Raw genomic sequence first — 22860 nt, 5'->3', positions numbered from 1 at the left:
CCAATTGTATCCAAAGACAATTCCTCTAATTCCAATGGAATCTGTTCACTAATATCCCTCATGTGGTATGGTGAACTGATGTCTTCACGGAGTCTCATATCTCATATCCCCCACCCAACTAAGCTACCAACACTGCTAGTCAAGAATACAGATTCGATTTCCGAAAGCCTGTGATTATAGTAAAAACTGTTGAAAAATCACTTTAAGTTATGACTACAAAGGTATATCTTAATTATAGTTTCAAATACTTACTGAAATTTTTCCAAAAGAGAGAGCAGTGGGAGATGGCGATCTGCAGGTATGAACCGACGACCACCAACTGCAAAGCCCCAAAATTCAAAAACTTGCAGTTTATGCTCAGTCAATTTTTTGGACCTTTTTGGATTTTCTTTTTAGTTTTTATTAATTTTATTTATTTATTTATTTATGCTAATTTGCTTTGTTTTGTTAACTTAAAAAGTAAAACTATTTTAAATATCTTCAGGTTCAGGATAGGTGAAATAAAAGGTTCAAATAAACCCTATTTCAGGCTGTTGAGTATAATAAAAACACTGTCAAATGAACTTCTTTTGCTCTTTTTGATCACAGATGGTCAAGATGTTATAAAACATGACAAATAACAATTTCTGGGGTCAAAACTGTATTGTGTCCATTTGTCTCTGTGAGTTGTTTACATCAAAAGTTATACCACTTTAAATCATATTTAGATTTTTTGGGTTTGGTGCAAAGGGTTAAAAAATCAAGCATTTTGGAGATTATTTCAGCTTGGTACCCAATTTAATCTTAAAATAGACACTTGAATGATAAAGAAATACAGTTTTTTTAAATCGCTAACAAGCGCTTTACCATACTTCAGATACTTTTTCTAAACTCTTAACACAGACTAACACCTACAAAACACAATTGGCCAAATGGATAATTTTCTTCTCAAAAACACATTTTGTTAAATATATACTAAATCTTCATTTCAATATAGAACACATCTTTATCTGCACACACCAACTTTACCAAAACACTGGAAATCTGACTCAAAATTAAATTATTCTGTCAAAGAATAACATTTGTTTTCACCTCAAAAGGTACATGCAGTCAATCAAAGTACACCAGGTTTCAAAATACTGGCTATTGTTGACATTACAAAAACTGCATAGACTTTTATGTTTCAGTTTTACAGGTATTTGCATGCAAAACATGCAATTCACTGTTTTACACTAAATTTCTTGGTTAGGAACTGCATGTCCAAATGTACAGTAATGTTTCCTCTACTGTTTACTGCAGGAGGTACAGTAGAAACACGGTATGATAGAACAGAAAAGGTTTGACAGTATTGCTTACAGTTGGGGGGGTGGGGGGGGGTAAAATAAAAACAATCTCTCACTGCTCCTCTCACTGCTCCTGCTTCCCTCACTGCTCCGCTCACTGCATCTCTCACTGCTCCTGCTCCTCTCACTGCTCCTCTCACTGCTCCTGCTCCTCTCACTGCTCCTCTCACTGCTCCTGCTCCTCTCACTTCTCCTCTCACTGCTCCTCTCACTGCTCCTCTCACTGCTCCTGCTCCTCTCACTGCTCCTGCTCCTGCTCCTCTCACTGCTCCTCTCACTGCTCCTGCTCCTGCTCCTGCTCCTCTCACTGCATCTCTCACTGCTCCTGCTCCTCTCACTGCATCTATCACTTCTCCTGCTCTTCTCCTGCTCTTCTCACTGCTCCTCTCACTGCTCCTGCTCCTCTCACTGCTCCTGCTCTTCTCCCTGGGCCCCTTGCTCTTATTCTTCCTCGTCCATACATTACAGTGTTTGTCTTTTTCTGTTTTTGTTTCCAAAAATATCACTCTTCAAAGTTCTCCTTTTATTGTATAAGTGTCAATGTAATAGAAAAAAATAACCCCTGCCATTGAGTCTAAGCCAGATTGGAATCAGTTGTGGTTGGCCCAATTTACACAACATAAATCAGCTAAGATAATTTGTTTTTGAACTGATATACTGCACAAGTGTGCACTTGTGATTGATATGAATCCTCTTCATTCACTGCTACGAATTGATAGCGGTCATATAAGCATGATTTAAACATGATTTAAACATAGATTCTGACCTCAAGGCTCAGGACTAGGGCCGTTACTATTCACACTTTACATGTTACCCTTGGGAGATATCATCAGGAAACACAGTGTTGGCTTTTGAAATTTGAAAAACGAACAAACTGCATAGTCTATATTAAAACTGGATGATGAGTAATTTCTTACTGATAAATTCTGAAAAAGCAGAGGTTTTAATTATAGGACCTAAAAGCTGTAATAACCTAGTATGCTGTCTAAGACTTGATGGCTCCTCTGTCAATTTCTCATCATCAGTTAGGAACCTACGTGTGCTATTTTACAGCGATCTTTCTTTAGAAAGCAGAGCTAGGCAAGCCAGAGTTGACAGTGGCAAGAAAACAAAACTCCATCTGTGACTCTTCATTTACAGCGATATCGTTGACTTGATTGCAAATGTTTGCAGAGATACTATTTAAACTGAACTGAACTGCATGATGACATCACTGAATTCAATGATGAACTGCCTTTAACCTATCATTTTGCATTAATTGACACACTGTTTTCCTAATTACAGTTTTTTTCAGTCGCTAACAAGCATTTGTCCAAGCAGTTGTCACATTTTCAAAACTCTAAACACAATTAGCACAGCATCTATCTATTGTGGCCATACCATTCACACATTTCATGTCGTTTTCACACAATATGGATTCATTGAACACATTTCCACAATGCTTACATTTTCTGAACAGACAAGCTATACCTCCCAACAAAATTATGGATCGTTTTGGTAGTATTTACAAATGTTAACACACAACATCCCACAATAGCAAAAACAATGTTCCAAACCTTAGATACAGTATAAAAACCTCTGCTTCTGCAATGATATCAGTTCAAAAACAATATATCTTAGCTGATTTATTTTGTGTAAATTGGGCCAACCACAACTGATTCCAATCTGGCTTAGACTCAATGGCAGGGGTTATTTTTTCTATTACATTGACACTTATACAATAAAGGGAGGACTTTGAAGAGTGATATTTTTGGAAACAGAAAAGACAAACACTGTAATGTATGGACGAGGAAGAGTAAGAGCAAGGGGCCCAGGGAGAAGAGCAGGAGCAGTGAGAGGAGCAGGAGCAGTGAGAGGAGCAGTGAGAGGAGCAGTGAGAGGAGCAGTGAGAGATGCAGTGAGAGGAGCAGTGAGAGGAGCAGTGAGAGGAGCAGGAGCAGTGAGAGGAGCAGTGAGAGGAGCAGGAGCAGTGAGAGGAGCAGGAGCAGTGAGAGGAGCAGTGAGAGGAGCAGGAGCATTGAGAGGAGCAGTGAGATGAGCAGGAGCAGTGAGAGGAGCAGGAGCAGTGAGAGGTGAAAGAGCAGTGAGATGAGCAGGAGCAGTGAGAGGAGCAGGAGCAGTGAGAGGAGCAGGAGCAGTGAGAGGAGCAGGAGCAGTGAGAGGAGCAGTGAGAGGAGCAGGAGCAGTGAGATGAGCAGTGAGAGGAGCAGGAGCAGTGAGAGGTGCAAGAGCAGTGAGATGAGCAGGAGCAGTGAGAGGAGCAGTAAGAGGAGCAGTGAGAGATGCAGTGAGAGGAGCAGTGAGAGGAGCAGGAGCAGTGAGAGATGCAGTGAGAGGAGCAGTGAGAGGAGCAGTGAGAGGAGCAGGAGCAGTGAGAGGAGCAGGAGCAGTGAGAGGAGCAGTGAGAGGAGCAGGAGCAGTGAGAGGAGCAGGAGCATTGAGAGGAGCAGTGAGAGGAGCAGGAGCAGTGAGAGGAGCAGGAGCATTGAGAGGAGCAGTGAGATGAGCAGGAGCAGTGAGAGGAGCAGTGAGAGGAGCAGGAGCAGTGAGAGGAGCAGGAGCAGTGAGAGGAGCAGTGAGAGGAGCAGGAGCAGTGAGAGGAGCAGGAGCAGTGAGAGGTGCAAGAGCAGTGAGATGAGCAGGAGCAGTGAGAGGAGCAGTAAGAGGAGCAGTGAGAGGTGCAGGAGCAGTGAGAGAAGCAGGAGCAGTGAGAGGAGCAGGAGCAGTGAGAGGAGCAGGAGCAGTGAGAGGAGCAGGAGCAGTGAGATGAGCAGTGAGAGGAGCAGGAGCAGTGAGAGGTGCAAGAGCAGTGAGATGAGCAGGAGCAGTGAGAGGAGCAGTAAGAGGAGCAGTGAGAGATGCAGTGAGAGGAGCAGTGAGAGGAGCAGGAGCAGTGAGAGGAGCAGGAGCATTGAGAGGAGCAGTGAGATGAGCAGGAGCAGTGAGAGGAGCAGGAGCAGTGAGAGGAGCAGTGAGAGGAGCAGGAGCAGTGAGATGAGCAGTGAGAGGAGCAGGAGCAGTGAGAGGTGCAAGAGCAGTGAGATGAGCAGGAGCAGTGAGAGGAGCAGTAAGAGGAGCAGTGAGAGGTGCAGGAGCAGTGAGAGAAGCAGGAGCAGTGAGAGGAGCAGGAGCAGTGAGAGGAGCAGGAGCAGTGAGAGATGCAGTGAGAGGAGCAAGAGCAGTGAGAGGAGCAGGAGCAGTGAGAGATGCAGTGAGAGGAGCAGGAGCAGTGAGAGATGCAGTGAGAGGAGCAGGAGCAGTGAGAGGAGCAGTAAGAGGAGCAGTGAGAGGTGCAGGAGCAGTGAGAGAAGCAGGAGCAGTGAGAGATGCAGTGAGAGGAGCAGGAGCAGTGAGAGGAGCAGTAAGAGGAGCAGTGAGAGGTGCAGGAGCAGTGAGAGAAGCAGGAGCAGTGAGAGGAGCAGGAGCAGTGAGAGATGCAGTGAGAGGAGCAAGAGCAGTGAGAGGAGCAGGAGCAGTGAGAGATGCAGTGAGAGGAGCAGGAGCAGTGAGAGATGCAGTGAGAGGAGCAAGAGCAATACTGTCAAACCTTATCTGTTCTATCATACCGTGTTTCTACTGTACCTCCTGCAGTAAACAGTAAAGGAAAAAAATAGCTTTTTACTGGAATGCTTTTGAATGTGAACATTACTGTACATTTGGACATACAGTTTCTAACCAAGAAATTTAGTGTAAAACAGTGAATTGCATGTTTTGCATGCAAATACCTGTAAAACTGAGACTGAAAAGTCTATGCAGTTTTTGTAATGTCAACAATAGCCAGTATTTTGAAACCTGGTGTACTTTGATTGACTGCATGTACCTTGTGAGGTGAAAACAAGTGTTATTCTTTGACAGAATAATTTAATTTTGAGTCAGATTTCCAGTGTTTTGGTAAAGTTGGTGTGTGCAGAGAAAGATGTGTTCTATTTTGAAATGAAGATTTAGTATATATTTAACAAAATGTGTTTTTGAGAAGAAAATTATCCATTTGGCCAATTGTGTTTTGTAGGTGTGAGTCTGTGTTAAGAGTTTAGAAAAAGTATCTGAAGTATGGTTAAGCGCTTGTTAGCGATTGAAAAAAACTGTAATGTTGTTCAGTTGCATTGACACAATCTGTTTTGTTTAAAGCACTATATAAATAAAGGTGACTTGACTTGACGAAGTTGTATACTTTTTACTGCATTTTCTGCATCAGGCTAGTAACAGACTAAAATCCAGTTGAGATGGAGCATAGGGCATGCAAACTGTATCATTAGAGATCCCACTAACACTTGGTATTAGTTCAATTGTACTTAGACTTTAAGGGCTAAAAAGGAATTTCCTAGAGCCTAACCTCTGTTTACTGTGATGTTACTTTAGCTTAGTATACATGGGAATCCATGGCATGACCAAAACAAAGCTATAGGGAATGTAATTTTGGTCTGCTTATATCGTAGTATCTCTGACTAGAGATAATGTTGCTTTATTCAGGATGACTCTTTTAAACGGGAGGAAGCCTAACAACACTCAGCAATTCTAGAGAAGTAAGAACACACACCCACTATCAAACCGTTTTGGGCCTCAGACTTTCTACCTTGCGATACTTACATTAGTATTTCCTTGTGAATCTTGTGATATTGCTTCAGTGATCTTTCCTGCAATTTTCCTCTATACTCCTATTTTATACACTGAAATCTCCTGTTCCACCGTGCAGTGTGTGCACTGCATGATCCTATTCCTAATATTATTCATAGTTTCGGCATAAAAACACAGCATAGCTGGAACTAATCTGGGACCATGGGGGACAATGCCTGTTCACTTCCTGGAGTCAGTTTTCACACACTGATCCTTTGAGATCAACACTAACTTCCTGTAATAACCAAAACTAGTGTTAGAATTGAGTGGCCCCACAAGCCTCGGGCAGAGTCTTTTGTAATACTTTATCTGATTGCCATAAAATTATGGCTTTTAACTTTTACATTTATGTTTTTAGCAGATACTTTTAGCCATCAAAACTTACAAAAGAGAAAAAAACTCTCAATAAAAAAAAATTATCATGGTGCAAATCATTCTAGTCAGGAATGAGAACATAGAAATATAAATAATATTCTTAGCTCAGTAAAAAAAAAAAAAAAAAAGAAAGGAAGAAAGAAATGGAGAGTCTCCAAAAATATTAAATCCCAGTCCCCATGAGGAGACACACACACACACACACACATATAAATATTATTTATTATTTATTTTTGCAAAAGGGGGGTTAGGGTTAGAAGATAGAAAATAAAGTTTGCACAGTATAAGAATCATTGTGTCTGTGGAGAGTCCTTATAAAACACAAAAACCCATCAGCTGTGTGTATGAGACAGAGAGACAGAGAAAGAAAGAGCTGGGGGAGGGATAGGAAGGGTAGGAGGAGGACTCAGATTTCATCTGCCATTATATTTGTGGAGAAGTGAATAGAAGGAAGTCTGTCTAAACTTATATAACCGGATGTTTGAGGTTGAGTGAAAAGTACAGATAGAGAGAGGATAACCATAGCATGACAGCACGGAATAAAATTTAACACGGAAGGGCTGCAAGAAGAATTTAGAAGAGCAGAAGATTTACAGGATTCACAGAAACAACACTTTTTCAACATAATGGAAATCTCAGACATATCCTCAGTGAGTAAATCAATTTCTTCAAAGTGTAGATATAGTTAAAGAAACACCTACACTAATTAATAAATCACAAGCTGTTTCATACACAATTGCATGTAAAAAATTGGGAATAAGGATCACAGGTTATAAATGAGAAAATATAGACCACATAATGATTTGGAAACAGAGAAAAGAATGATTGCAGTGTTTAAACGGGTTATATAAAAGTAGTAACAGTTATATACACTCTCAGAAAGAAAAGTACAAAAGTTGTCACTGGGAAGGTACCTTTTCAAAAGGCACACCTTTGTACATAAAGAGTCCATATTTGTACCTTAAAGGTATATATTAGTACCTAAAATGTACATACAGTATTAGTACCTAAACGGTACAAAAGTGTTCCTTTTGAAAAGGTACCAGCCTAGAGACAGCTTGTGTACCTTTTTTTCTGAGAGTGTACTGTATTTTACAGTACCACTGAATTTAAGTCTCTCCATGCCACAGATGAAACTACCTAATCGACCAGAGTTGTTTGATTTTGAGGGTGTTTCTATGGTCCATTACTTCACTGACAACTGGGAAAAGGTGAAAAACTTTCAAGCAAGACCTGATGACATTCTAATCGCTACCTACCCCAAAGCAGGTGAGAGCATTGCATAAACTTTTACAGTTATTTTTTATTCATTATTATTATTATTATTATTATTATTATAAATTAATAGTATTATTTATTATATATTAAAATACCCCACATAAATCATTTATTATATAACACCCTTGGAGGGCATGGTGGGGGTTTTTGTTTTTTGGATCGAAACACTTGTTTTTTGGGTCGACATCTTATAACATAACAGTTCTGTTTTTTTAGCTTGTTTACTGTGCACCTTGTCACATAGCAGCTTTTAGGCATTGCTCTGTTTTTTGTTATAAGTCAGAAATGACAAGGAGGCAGCTTCCTTCAATGGAAAGTCAATGGAGAGCATTGGATTGTTCCCATGTTTTTGGTTCTTTTGTATCACCTTTATTTTTATATAGTGCTTTAAACAAAATACATTGCGTCAAAGCACTGAACAACATTCATTTGGAAAACAGTGTCTCAATAATGCAAAATTGTATTGCAAACATGATACTTGACTCTGAACTGCGGCTAATCATTATTCTTTTGTTTATAATATTCTGACCATTGGTGCCTGTCTCACACCTAGATTGCCTAAATTTCATCATTTAATCATTGTTGTGTTTAGGGGATATGCTCGAGAGTTGCGAGTCATGTTTACATTAAGCTACACCCCGCCTCCAGTAGCTGTAGGAATGTTAGAAAACTTGTTTTTCAAACTTCTTTTTGCCCCCAAACGAAGAACGAAAACGAACTTCGTTTGAAGTATACTGGGACTTTAAGGGGCTGTAATATTATAATGAAATCCCTTTGCAACGTCACTAGGGGAGCGAAATTCAGACGCATTTTTTTTTTTTTTTTTACACTTGCAGAAAAAGGTTTACCAAAACGAAGTTACTGGGTTAATCCCGCAATGCTAGCATGATAAAAATAAATGGTGATGCTTATTTCTTTTAAATCAGCATATTTAATAGAGAGTGGAGTAATGGCTGCCAAAATAATCTTTGAAAAAAAATCAGCTTTGCCACTACAGGAATATATTATAATTGCATCAGTTAGGGTTGAAAAAAAAAGCAAAAGAGAGAGAGACAAAAAGAAAGAAAGAATGTGACAAAGGCGGTTTTTCTGTGTCTGGAGAGCGTTAGCCGTGGATCATTTCAGAAAGATAACAGCTTTAACACTGGTATTAAAGACTTTTTAAAATAAATTGAGACTCAAATAATGAAAACTCTTAGTCAGCAGAGAATATCTGAAATAACTTGATCCGATGTGGATTACAATCACTAAACAAGGCAGAAATATTTATAAGCAATGTAAAAGACTATGCACGATAAACATGGTAAATGCAACCACTTTTACATTTATTTATGACTTTTATTTAGTAACATATTTATCTGTCGTCTTGTCTCGAGAGTTTAGCTCCACGTAGCATAGCCTATCATCAAAATATTATTATGATTTTTGTTCGGGAGCTTTTATAAAAATATAGAGTCTACGCTGCGGATCATTTTTATAACACCAGCATTAAACACTTTTTTAAATAAGTCGAGCTCAAAACTTACTTTCAGTCAGCAAGAGTGTTTGCAATAACTTGATCCGATGTAAATTACAATCACCATACAAGGCCGAAATATTTATAAACTATGCAAAAACTATGCATGCTGGGCATTAACATTACCATAGTAAACATGGTAAATATGAACCGTTTGAGGAAATCAGATGTCAGCTTCCTAATCTCTATCACAATCGTGTAATTATTTAGTAACTTATATTATCTGTCATAAGTCTCGCCTGAGAGCTTAGCTCCACTTAGCCTATCATAAAAATATAATAATGTTTTATGTTCGAGAGCTTTTATAAAAATAGAGATATTGTCATTCTTTCTAAATGTGACGTATAGGCCACTTTGGCTACAAATAAATAGAAACAGACTCGACTGAATAATCAGGCTATTTTCATAAATGTTAGAAAATAAATAAATAAAATAGAAATAAATGTATTTCTGTGTGATTAATTCTGAGTCAAGTCAAGTCACCTTTATTTATTTAGCGCTTTGAACAAAATACATTGCGTCAAAGCAACTGAACAAAATTCATTAGAAAAACAGTGTCAATAATGCAAAATGATAGTTAAAGGCAGTTTATCATTGAATTCAGTAATTTCATCTCTGTTCAGTTAAATAGTGTCTGTGCATTTATTTGCAATCAAGTCAACGATATCGCTGTAGATGAAGTGACCCCAACTAAGCAAGCCAGAGGTGACAGTGGCAAGGAACCGAAACTCCATCGGTGACAGAATGGAGAGAAAAAACCTTGGGAGAAATCAGGCTCAGTTGGGGGGCCAGTTCTCCTCTGACCAGACGAAACCAGTTGTTAAATTCCAGGCTGCAGCAAAGTCAGATTGTGCAGAAGAATCATCTGTTTCCTGTGGTCTTGTACTGGTGTTCCTCTGAGACAAGGTCTTTACAGGGGATCTGTATCCGGGGCTCTAGTTGTCCTGGTCTCTGCTGTCTTTCAGGGCTGTAGAGGTCCTTTCTAGGTGCTGATCCACAATCTGGTCTGGATACGTACTTGATCCAGGCGACTGCAGTGACCCTCTGATCTGGATACAGACTGGATCTGGTGGCTACAGTGACCTCGGAATAAGAGAGAAACAGACAAATATTAGCGTAGATGCCATTCAGGAAAACTTATGATGTAGCAAGTACATAGGGTGTTATGGGAAGTGTTTCTGGTTCCGGTTTACCTAATTAATGCAGCCTAAAAATCCTACATCTTCATTCACTGCTACGAACTGATGTCTATAGTGCACTGCCAGATGTGATACTGTAGCTGATGGCTGAATGGTTGCAATTTTATCTCTAATAGTATCGATTTTAGAAGTAAAGTAGTTCATAAAGTCATTACTGATGTGGTGTTGGGAAATGTCAACACTTGTTGAGGCTTTATTTTTTGTTAATTTAGCCTATGATTTCGACAATGAGTAGGTCCTGAAAAGTGTTGTCTAACCCCAGTAGAGTTCAGAATGTCTATAAGTGCTGATCCCAATGCATCTTTTTCATTATCGACATGGATATTCAAATCACCAACTATTAAAACGTTATCTGCAGCCAGAACTAACTCAGATGTAAAATCACCAAACTCTTTAATAAAGTCTGTATGGTGCCCTGGTGGCCTGTATACAGTAGCCAGTACAAACATAACAGGGGATTTATCATTAATATTTGTTTCTCTGGATAATGTAATATGTAGCACCATTACTTCAAACGAGTTATACTTGAAGCCTGCCCTCTGAGAAATCCTGAAAACGTTGTTATAAATTGAAGCAACTCGTCCCTTTTTGTCTTTTAGACGCGGCTCGTGTTTATAACAGTAATCTTGGGGGGTGGAGTCATTTAAAATAATGTAATCATCAGGTTTTAGCCAGGTTTCTGTCAAACAGAGTACATCTTTATTATGATCAGTGATCATATTATTTACAAAACGTGTTTTCGTAGAAAGGGATCTGATATTCAATAAGCCAAGCTTTATCATTTATCATCATCTGTTTTTTACTTGTTGAACCTCAATTAAATTGTTCAATTAAACTTGGTTTGGACATGTTTTGTATTTTCTAGTTTGGGGAACAGACACAGTCTCTATAGTGTGATATCTAGGTGAAAGAGTCTCTATGTGCTGAGAATTAACTGACCTCTGTGACGTGAGGCAGCTAGCATACGGTCGGTTTAGCCAGTCTGCCCCAAAAGCTCGTCCAATTGTCTATGAAACCTATGTTATTCTGTGGGCACCACTTAGACGTCCAGCCATTGAGTTATGACAATCTGCTATGCATCTCGTCACCACGGTAAGCAGGGAGGGGACCAGAGCATATGACAGTGTCTGACATTGTGCTTGCAAGTTCACACACCTCTTTAATGTTATTTTTAGTGATCTCCGACTGGCGAAGTCGAACATCATTAGCGCCAGCATGAATAACAATCTTACTGTATTTATGTTTAAAATTAGCCAGCACTTTTAAATTTGCCAAGATGTCAGGCACTCTGGCTCCCGGTAAACATTTGACTATGGTGGCTGGTGTCTCTATATTCACGTTCCGTACAATAGAATCACCAATAACTAAAGCAATTTCATCAGGTTTCTCAGTGTGTGCATCACTGAGTGGGGAGAACCTGTTTAATGTTTTGATCGGAACAGAAGAGCGGTGTTTTGACCCACAACTACACTGCCTCACGTCACCCAGTTGCCCTGCTGCAGGGGCTCTGCCGAAACCGTACAACAGGCCCGGACTGGCCATCAGGAGCACCGGGAGATTTCCTGGTGGCCTGACGACTAAATTGGCCTGCTGCCAGTCAGCATTTTTTTTTTATATAAATAAATAAATAAATAAAAAATAAAAAAAAATATATATATATATATATATATATATATATATATATATATATATATATTACTACCGTTAACAGAAATCATTTTCAAAATTCGTCATTCAATACAATTAATAATAATAAATAAAATCATGAATCTTTTAGTCTTGACTGGCAAGACTCGAATTTACGCCTCAGCCAAGCGGTTAAACAGAAAATGCGAGCAGCACGCGATGATGGAGAGAAAACGGCCAGGTGGAGCAGAGAGGGAAAGAACAAAGAAGAAAAAAGCACTACAAGAAGAAGCAGCAAAATGTTGCAAAATTACTGACCTGTTCAGGGCTTCAAGTGCAGGTCAGTTTCATCTGTAAATACTGTACTTTTTTCTTCGTTAACTTAGTATTGAACTGCTAGCAAATGTAAGCGGTAGTAAGCTCCTATTACTATCGTCACTCAAAATACTGTATGCTTAAGGAGATTAACATTATTTAGTGTAAAGTTACATTAGTAATTTAACAGACAAATTTTAACATTGTATATGGTATGGGAGCAGGGAGACAGTAGTGATAGTGCAGACATCAACAAAAAAATAATGCAATAACATTTTATTAGACAATTTAGAAAATTACGTCTGCTCTTTTGTGAGGTTTACAAATTTTTTCCTTCTTTTTTTTAATCAAATGAAGGTGGAGACAGTCAACCTAGCACTAGCTGTGGTGCAATGGTCACACATCAGATTCAGCCAGTGAGTGAGATGACAGGTAGAAGCAAAAGAAAAAAGAAAAAAAAAACTAACATATTGTATGAAATATATTGCTAAATGTTGGATATTTAAGTAATTTTAAGATAAAAAAAAAATCATAAATATAATACTTTGATTTTTACTAAAATATATGTAGATTCACAAACAATTTACAATAAAGTGGTTGTTTTGCACCAAGGTGGAGACAGTTCTGTTTGTATGAGGCCATAAGAAACAGTGACAAGTGAAGAAGAGACAGGTACAAGAAAAATAAACACACTTTATACATACGTACATACGTACACACACACATATATATATATTAATCAGGAACACCTTGAGGCCTTCATGTTAATGTCAACAGAGAGGGAGATACTTGTTGGAATTGACATTGACAAGATTATTGATAAAGTTGCAGAGAGCAGCGAAGTCTTAAGCAACCTGCTGACCTTCTAAGCAAAATTTTTTTTTTAACCTCTCTTCTGCAGTTTATACACATTAAAGAGTGAGAAGTAGAGAGGTAGTAACAGCTTTGGACTTCTAGAGTAAATGCTTGTAAAACGTTATGTGCAGACCCATTTGATATTAGGACTGCTTTACTTCTAGGTTGGTTGTTTATGTTGTTATGTTATGGGCATACTGTGAAATAAATGTAATTTAGGGAAAAAATAGGGTTTTATTTGGAAAAAAATCTATGTTTTATTTGGGTGCATAGGATGGCCTGGATGGGTGTAGGATTTCCCGGCCTGAAATTGTGTCCCAGTCCGGCCCTGCCGTACAATGTACAGGAATCCCTGAGCTAGATGCATCCAAAGCCGGATCTAGTGCCCTAACATTCTTACTGTCCTCAATTAAAGTTTGGATGCATGTCTCTAATTCTGAAATCTTCTCTGTCAGCCTAACTATTTCCCTGCATTTATCACATGTGAATCCCTCATCTGCGACAGAGATAGATAAACTGTACATGTGGCAAGAGGTGCAAATAACAATAGCAGGAGAAGCCATTACTCACTGTGCTTGATGAAATATTCTTACAGCGGTTGTTTGATGAACTTGTGAAAAACTGGAGCGATAGAGAGGAAAGGAGAAAAGAAAACAGCGATAGGTTCGAATGAAAACGCTAATGACAAGCTAACGAGTGCTAACGCTTTGCAGGTGTACTGCACTCACGGATATAAAATAAAAGTGAACGATCAAAGTTAATCTGATAAGATTGATCGATAATATCAGAAATATGGTGTGAATTAAGTTATATTTTATCACTTTAAAAAACAGAGTGATAGTAAGATAAAGATTCTAAAGAAAAATAAAATAAAAACAGCTACACGGAGCTACGATTAGCTACAGAAGGCCAACAGGAAGTAGAGAAAACACTGTCCAACAGCGACACCAACAGCCAAAGAGTAAGAGAAAACTCTATTAATGAGAGTGAGAACAAGTGAGATAAAAATGACGAAAGGCAGATCGAGTGAAAAACAGCAGGTCGTTATTCATAGACGGCGCAGGACAGACCGCAGAGTCCTGATAAATTAATTAATTACGATCAATCTATCACTTATTCTACTATAGTAAAACATTGATGCCTTTGAATTTGAATATTTACAAAAGCATGCAAACAAACAGCAGCTTTTATCATGTTCGTGTGTAATCGCGCATGTTCCAGCATGACTTATTTATTAGTTTTCTGATAACTTCTCTTTGTTGGTGAAATGAAGGCGTTTCGTGAATGACGTTGTTCCTGAGAAGCGTGTAAAGGGCGTGTTTTAGTGAAGCGCAGTAGAGTTTCTGGCTCGACTGTGGAAACTCTGCGCTATTCTGGCCTCGTGCTACTGGCCCGAGGCTATTAGCCCCACCTAGTCCGTTTTAAGCCCTGGCTTGCACTGACCCGACAGTGGGAATGCGGCTTTAGTCATCAGGCATTCTGCAAAGTATGGGGGAGGGGAACAGTGTGTAGTTGTTGGTTTTGAGCCATCACTATGCAACTGTAGGATTATCCTTGAACACTCCATATCATTAAATGAACCCAACACTGCATTCCACAGTTCGGAGCGATTCCCCAACGAACCATTAGTGCGTCATAAAACATAGCCATGGTGCCGAGATGGCTAAAGGAGATGTCAATACAAACAACGGTCTCAAAATTGTTTCCAATAAGCTGAATTGATTACCAGTATTTACCTCACATATATCTTAAGTATCATGTATGTGTTATATAACCTGTGGAATTCTTTCTGTGTGTTTAACTTTCATTACAGCCTATTCGTAGGGTTTTCTACCTCAGTTATAGGAACTAATCACCAGAAGTTGCCTCATACATGTGTATTCTCTGTATTATGCATGCTTTATATTACTTAAATTTAATTTAAAGTTAATTTTGTGTGTTAAACACTTATCACGGCTAAATCCTTCTTTACTTCCCCCTCAACTATGGGAAGTATATGTATTTTGGTACCTACTTGATGGGTAAATGATTTATATAATTTTCATGTAAAGTAGATGTGTGTAGGATGCACCATATTTAAACTATTAAGTTTACTTATTAAATAGTTTAACTAAACTCTCAGGAGTTTGGACACACGCGATCACTTGGACATTACGCTAATTACATGCAAGAACTGGAGAACAGGTTGTAGGTCCCGCCCAAGACAATATCTGATTGGCTGTCGCACTAAGAAGGATGGGTCAAAGAAAACCCTCTCAGAGTCGCTCCAGACTCAGAGGAAACTCCGTTGCATATCAACCCTCAATCCAGGAAGTCTCGCGAACGAAGCACCACCTGGCAAAGCCAACCAACCACTCATCATCGAGTGCTGTCCTTCAGAACTCATCATTGACCGACTTCCAGCCAATCAGCGCCAGAGATTCCCTCTCCAACAACTCCGTTACAGAAGGGAACGCACGCGCCCAAAGGAGCATCCAAACACAAGTACACAATATCTCCTAATTCTGGCAAATTTTATTAAGAAAACGAACTAAGATTAAAGTGCTAGTAGATTGATTCTCCCAGGTTGCGGTCAAGAAAAAGTGTCTAACGCTAGACACTTGGGACTCCATTCACCCCTCCGTTAATAACATCACTTTTCTCTGTCACTTGTTTGAATGAATGTTTGTGTGTTTTTGTTAGTTTAGTTTGTGTGCATTAAAGTAGTTCAATATAGCATTGGTTTGATTTTACATACCAGTGTCTTGTGCTGTGTGCTTTCAAGTTACTTACTTAAACTGTAGATTCTGTTACCTTGCTCATAACCAGTTATCATAATTTCAAGATATTATTACTGTAGGCCACGGGATAATATTTTGTCCAAAATTGATAAAATACCCTAATCTCAAATTATCGGTTGATGAATAGTTGATAAGGTGTTAAATATTAATTCTGAATAATTAGCATACTAATTTGGTTCTTATTCACTGTAATTCAGTCCCCTTTGACTTATATTGATCTTAATTCCCTTATTAATCTTACACAACCAAGAGGAAGAATCTCTTTTTTTAAACATTTATACAGCCATTGTTACTTATGGTGCACTGTGGCATATGACCAAATGAAAATATATGAACTATAATACTAATTTACCAAAAAAAAAAAAAAAAAAATCGAAATAAAATTATATATTGAATCTTCTTTATTTATTGAAGAATGCTATAAAATATTTCAGGTTTTCATTTTAACACAGGAAATTATACATTTTCTTGTTTTTTAACAATAAACAAAAATAAATAACAGAAATAACTAAAAGTAACAAAACCAAAGGCATTACATTCTTTCAGCATTCAATTTTTTTTTTTTATTACAAAATAAAAATAGCAAAAGATAGTAATATAATTGCATTTTAAGCTTTTATGATTCAAGAAACACATTGTCAAGTGTGGTAGTGCAAAATGATTTCATTTATTTATTTTTGTAGATAAATTAACATTTATCTACAAAATAAATATTCTCTGGCTCCTTCAAGGAAACAGTTTTTAGAGTGTGTTTGCCTTTTCTTCTATTCTAACATCGAAGCTTAGTAGAGGATGTGTCTGTTGAGGGAGCATCATCTTCATCCAGGAACTCAAAAGAACTGTAACCAGCTACCTCTTTTCGGATGGGGTGATAATGCAGATCCTTCTGTAGTTCTCAAACCTCTCCATGAAGTACCCCCAGCACTAAACGTTTTGTATGTCTCCCTATATCTGACACACATCCACGTCTTGCAGTCTCCACTAATGAGCTGAATCAGGTGTGTTAAGGAGGGAGACATAAAAAATGTGCAGGGCTGGGGTACTCCAGGACAGATTTGAGAACTTTATTTATCAACATAACTGATATCAGCATCAGAGTCCTTGGGGGTTTTCTGGTACAGAGGCCTGAAGTTCTTGTACCATAGAAACTGTTGAAAAAACAGCAACAAACAAATAAATAACAATCTCTTACATTTTTAGTAATGTTAGTATGTCAGCATTTGTCATTCAATAATCATACTAATCATACTAAAGTTTTTTCATGGCACCAAGTTACATAATTTTGTAAAGTTAGGGCTCTTATAGTGTAATATGTAAAAAAAAAAAAAAAAAATGCTTACCTTACAAAATTTCACCAAGAAGGGCTGACATGTAATGGGTGATTTATTTGTGTCTGAAATTCAATGTTAGAAGATTGTTACAAGTGCTGTTGATTGACACTCTGACATCTAGTGAATTATTTTGGCATAAGATACATCAACCAGATAGTAAAGATGGCTCAATCAGCTTGAGTTAAGTTAGGTACTACTCTCAATAAAATATAGGGTCTCAAAATGTGCTCAACCATTTGGTCGAGTAGGCATTAAATGGTTTAAACTTAGTGTACATTGCAGGTTAGAGAACTAGATTTTCTTTAATACTTATAAATACGCTACTTGAGGCCTCTGGAGTCGTTTTTGTGAGAACATTTTACTTCCACATCTGAAAAGCTTCAAAACCAGAAGTGACATAACAGGAGGGAGTGCGGTCAATTTAAACAATAGGAAAACAATGAATTGCAATGAAAGTTCGGATGCTGAGGAAATTGTAAATGTTTATTCATACTCGTATAACGGACTGCTATGTGGCTAAGAGAGCAGGGACAGGCCAGGATGTATTTTTATTTAAGTTTAATAACTTTGCTAAGAGGTCTTTGTGTATTTGCAAAGAGAGAATAGTTATTCATTCCTTTCACTTCGCAATAATAATTTTGGTAGAATGTCATTTTAGCAGTGGAGACATTAGCAGAGAGGGAAGATAGTGCCTGAAACACATTAAGGTCAGTAGTATTTTTGGATTTGCGCCACACCCTTTCAGCAGCTCTAAGCTTAGAATGGTGTTCGTGTAGAACATCAGATAACCAAGGGGCAGAAGTAGTGTTACAAATTCTGACTCGTGCAAATCTTTTTCGGGTCGGACCGATTTGAAGCATTTTCATGCGTTGTTAGTTGTGCAGTGTTCATGCAGTGTACAAGGGGAAACAAGAGGCGATTAACCTCTCCTGACCGGCAATCAGTTGGTCAGACGGATTTCTGACAATGCTGAAATTTTTGGCACGTCTTCCGAGCCACCTGCGCATCCAGATACGCTGACTGCTTTTTATTTATTTAAAAAAAAAATTGTATGTTTCAGCACACAGAATTGCGCATATCACCAAAGCAGTGCATTTATCCCGGGAAAGCATGTTTATTCTGAAACAGCCATGAATATCCGGGTTCTGACATTCGTCCCACGTATAGTGTGAGCAGTCAAATCGCAACTTGACGATCGGACTGTACAGTGAGCGCATAAAAATCGTGAGCTTTGGCTTTACATCGCATGTGATCTACTCGTACAGTGTGAGTTGGTACCTTGCCGAAATCACACAGTGTATGCCCGGCTTTAGCAAAGTTATTCATAGTCGAGTTCGTGGTGACTAGGATCAATGGCACAGATAAACTTTAATCATTATTATAATAACCCTGGCATGTCCCTGACTCAGTGGTTCTCTAACCTGCAATATGCATTTTAAGCAGTTACACAACACTATGAAATAATAATTGGGGCTGGATTACTGATATAATTTCATGTTTTTGTTGTTGTTGTTTTTCATATATTATTATAGTGTTGCTATGTTTCTAAGGGTCTGAAGCTTGTAATAATTTCTTCTCTCTACTGATTTTCCAGGTACCACCTGGGTCTCATATATTCTAAACCTTCTGTACTTTGGTAAGGATGATCCAGAGCACCAGACATCCCAACCTATCTATATGAGAGTGCCATTCCTGGAGTCATGTTTTAAAGTGATACCATCAGGTCAGAGACCACAGTATAAGTGCTTGCTGTCTTTTTTTATTTTTTTTATTACATTTTTAGCATTTTATTTATTAGAATTTATTATACATCCAAGATGTAGGTGACTTTGATTCTTTAGTAGAACATAAACCAATATATTGGTGACTGAAACACTTGAAGTCTATCACTCTTATAATGTAAGTTGATGGGAATCACGGCTAAAACATACAATAAAACAAACAACAACAAAAAACATACACAAACAAAACCAAATTAAATCCTTTGGCTTGTTATGATACATTGATGTATAAAAACACAAAACGATCGGTCTGTGCAAGGTAAGCAGATAAACATCAAATTAACATTTTTGGGTGAACTATCCCTTTAACTCCTTTACGTCTTACTATTCCACCTTACATATTTTAAAGTCCTGCATGGATTCTTTGTTCCACATATTCTGTAATTTAAATACTGTGACACATTGATTTAAATTGTCTGCTTTGTACTCTGCAAAGGTATAATGCCTTTTATCTCTGCATACCTTGCAAATCTGCTGCAGTTAATGTAAATATACAAATTTGCAGCACTGATCTATCTGAAATCTATCTTGACTTGTTTGATGTTGATGTGTATTTGATTTCATCAGACGACGGCTCAATTATAAATCAGGATTTGTTTAGTATAGTCCATTGGCTCAAAAAACTGAAGTATGAATGGGCATGATACTTCTAGACCAGGTATAGGCAAATTCATTCCTGAAGTGCCAGTCTCCTGCAGAGTTTACCCTTTCAAAAAGCTATATCACATTTAAGGTGTCAATATTTTCCCCATTTAAGTTAAAGTATGCAGATATGATAAATAAGCTACAAAAGTGTTTGTAGTTTTATTTCTGACATGCATTATGTAATCTGGATTGTGATTTCTTATACCCTGCATAGTTTGCAGCAGTGAGTCTTTGGTATAATATAAGTAGCTGGTGTCTTAATGTAGTTTCTGTGAGTTACTGTCAATTACCATTATAAACAAATTAGAAAGGTGAGGCTTTTTATTGTAGGAGCCACAAGCCTGTTTAAATTAGTTAATATAAACAGTATGAATGCTTCTGATATTGTTTGTTCACCGTATGTCTTGATCTTACAACAATGACAACTAGGTAACTATTAATTTAGAACCATATTTTGGACTTTCAGGGACAGAAATGTCTGATAATCTGCCCACCTCTCCTCGGCTAATAAAAACTCATTTACCTGTTCAGCTTGTGCCCAAGTCCTTCTGGGAGCAGAACTCAAGGGTAAGGTATATGTGACTTTATTTACTCTGTGATGTGTTTTAGCTGGCAACATGTGATGAATCTATCATAGAATACTTGAATATGCTAGTATGAATTTGAAATCATGATGTCAAATTCATACTAGAAAATTAAGTTCACATCTTAGAAACATGAGGAAAACTTTTCAAGGTGGTGTACAGGCTTTCATGCACCTTTGTTTTTTGTGTGGTCATTAACAAGTAATTTGTCCACTTCAAATCAATACAATGTTGTTTTGAGTAATCATGTTTATCCTATGCAACATAATTATCCTGATGGAAGTGGTCTTTTGCAGGATGACAATGCCCCCATCCATCATCCAGTTTGCTGAATATGTAAATTATGTGTATCATATTCTATGGCCTTCACAACCCAAATGAACACCTGTGGGAGATTTTAAAACTAAAGTGCGCTTTGTTTTGCGCCATTCAAGTAGGCTATGGAACCTGATACCTATACACAAATAGACCTATTAATGAAAAAAAAAAGAAATGAAAAAATACAACCTGAGCGTGTCACTCACAAACTATGCATTTACTTTCCCTTAAGGTTACTGTGCAGGAAAATGATATCGTCCACAGGACCAGGTTTAAATTGTGTTCTCCATTCTTGAATTACAAATCCAGCTGTGGAAAAGTCTCTCTCTCTCACAACGCTCAAGAAGCATCAACAAAAGTCGCACTGTCACAGTGGTGGTGAAGTGATGGGTCAAATGTCATTTCATTGTTGCGTATGTGTAATGGCAATTTAGACAGAGAAATATTGCACATATTTTTCATCCACGATATGACCTGCCCACAAGGAGATTAAGCACTTTAATTGGAATGATTTTTGCGTGTGTGATTTATCGCGGGCGCAGATCGGGTAACGGGACAAATATTAACGGGTCTGGGCGGGTGCGGATTTAATTTTTATATTATCACGGGGGACGGGTTGGATCTGGTGCTAACTTTTGCGGGTACGGGCTGGCGCGGGTCTCCAAAAATGGACCCGTGCAGGACTCTAAATGGTGTCATCCATCCAGCAGAGTTCCGCTTGTAGAATCAATGCAAAGGTGAAGCTGTTTTGGCAGCACGGGGTGGCCCAACACCTAAGACCCCAGTGTCCTTTAATATGAGCAACTTGTTTTTGACTGTGTTTGATGACATTACAGTGTGTTCTGTATGAATTCATTTTGTTAAATGAAGTGAATTTTCAACTATCTCATGATCAGTAAGTGAATTTAATGCAAATGTTGTTTCTTGTCATAATACTTTTGTCCACTTATTCCAGATTGTTTATGTAGCACGGAATGCAAAAGACAATGCTGTTTCCTATTTTCATTTTGATCGAATGAACATGGCAGAACCTGAACCAGGAGACTGGAACACTTACTTACAGAAATTTATAGAAGGAAAGAGTAAGTAAAATATTTAGTAAAGTAATGAAATTAAATTGTATTAGACAATTACAATGAGTATAAATAAAGAACCATTTTGATAATAAATCTACTTATAATTACAATAACATTTTGTAATTACAAAATCATTAGGAGAATAAAACTATTAAATTTCTCTTGTACTGTATGTGCAACCCCCTACATAACCTATGTGGATGAAAAAAAAAATACACTAAAAAATTGTTTAAATATTGCCTTTAGAAGTGTTTGGTTCTTGGTTTGACCATGTCAATGGATGGTGGGAGAAGAAACAGACATATTCTAATCTACTGTACTTGTTCTATGAGGATTTGGCTGAAGTAAGTTCTAAAAAAAAAAATATATAGCTTTTTATGAAACAAAGTTAATATATGTTTAATGTGTATTTTTCATGTCTTCTTATTCAGGACACAGGACGTGAGGTGGAACGTTTGTGTTCCTTCTTAGGTTTGTCCACCTCAGTTGAAGAGAGGGAGGAAATAACAAAAAGAGTTCAGTTCGATGCCATGAAACTGAACAAGATGACTAACTATTCCACTCTCCCAGTCATGGACTTCAAGATCTCACCCTTCATGCGGAAAGGTTAATAAACCACTGATCTAATTTAGTCCTTCTTTGTTCTGTCCTTTCATTTAAATTGCCTTTTTTATCTTTTTGTTTTTGTTTCAAAAGGTAAAGTTGGAGACTGGAAAAATCATTTCACCGTAGCACAAAATGAACAGTTTGATGAGGTCTACAACAAAAAAATGAAGAACACCACTGTCAAGTTCCGCACTGAGATATAATACTTGAGAAGACTCATCACAAATATCAAACAAAGTGGTGCTTATTTAGATTATTAAAGTTTTTCATAGATAAGATAACTTAGACCCTCCAATAAATATACTTCATATTCTTATATTCTCATATTCTTCATATCATATTCTACAGTTGGTGACAGCACTTTCATTTGTTCTATTAAAAAAGCTAACTTGACCAAAAAAACATTTTATGAATTTCTATTGTTGATCAATAATATTATTCATGTTTTCCAACAATTGGCTACAGCACAATGTCAACTGTACCATGCAAACAGTGCATTCTATAAATTCCAGTTTGCATAGAAAGTAAACTTTAGCTTAAAGGAATGAAAATAATTCAGTCAAAATATGGCACAGCACAAAACAAGTACATAAGTAAAAGTTGTCTGGAAAAAGGTTTTTATTTTGTATTTTTTTGTAT

At 37.7% G+C, this 22860-nt stretch overlaps 1 protein-coding gene across 1 annotated transcript; it reads left to right on the top strand.

The window, feature by feature from the left end:
- The first annotated feature begins 6728 nt into the window (after nucleotides 1-6728).
- On the top strand, nucleotides 6729-22838 carry LOC113097240 (cytosolic sulfotransferase 3-like). Its single transcript, XM_026262456.1, has 8 exons — nucleotides 6729-6961; nucleotides 7442-7580; nucleotides 18806-18934; nucleotides 20104-20204; nucleotides 21495-21621; nucleotides 21862-21959; nucleotides 22047-22221; nucleotides 22312-22838. Exons 1-8 carry the CDS (start codon nucleotides 6938-6940, stop codon nucleotides 22422-22424), a joined length of 906 nt encoding a protein of 301 aa, XP_026118241.1. The 5' UTR covers nucleotides 6729-6937; the 3' UTR covers nucleotides 22425-22838.
- The last annotated feature ends 22 nt before the right edge of the window (nucleotides 22839-22860 follow it).

The sequence above is a fragment of the Carassius auratus genome, unplaced genomic scaffold (genome assembly GCF_003368295.1).
Source record: "Carassius auratus strain Wakin unplaced genomic scaffold, ASM336829v1 scaf_tig00216160, whole genome shotgun sequence".
NCBI classification, from domain to species: domain Eukaryota; kingdom Metazoa; phylum Chordata; class Actinopteri; order Cypriniformes; family Cyprinidae; genus Carassius; species Carassius auratus.
The sequence above is the reverse complement of the archived record's forward strand: the minus strand, read 5'-3'. Positions and strand labels throughout refer to the sequence as shown.

What these genes read in the sequence shown, in the direction of transcription:
- LOC113097240 (XM_026262456.1), top strand. Translation starts at nt 6,938, where the DNA reads ATGGAAATCTCAGACATATCCTCA. An exon ending in TTTTAAAGTGATACCATCAG is followed by an intron (nt 18,935 to 20,103) that starts GTCAGAGACCAC and finishes TTGGACTTTCAG; the next exon opens with GGACAGAAATGTCTGATAAT. An exon ending in GAAATTTATAGAAGGAAAGA is followed by an intron (nt 21,622 to 21,861) that starts GTAAGTAAAATA and finishes TATTGCCTTTAG; the next exon opens with AAGTGTTTGGTTCTTGGTTT.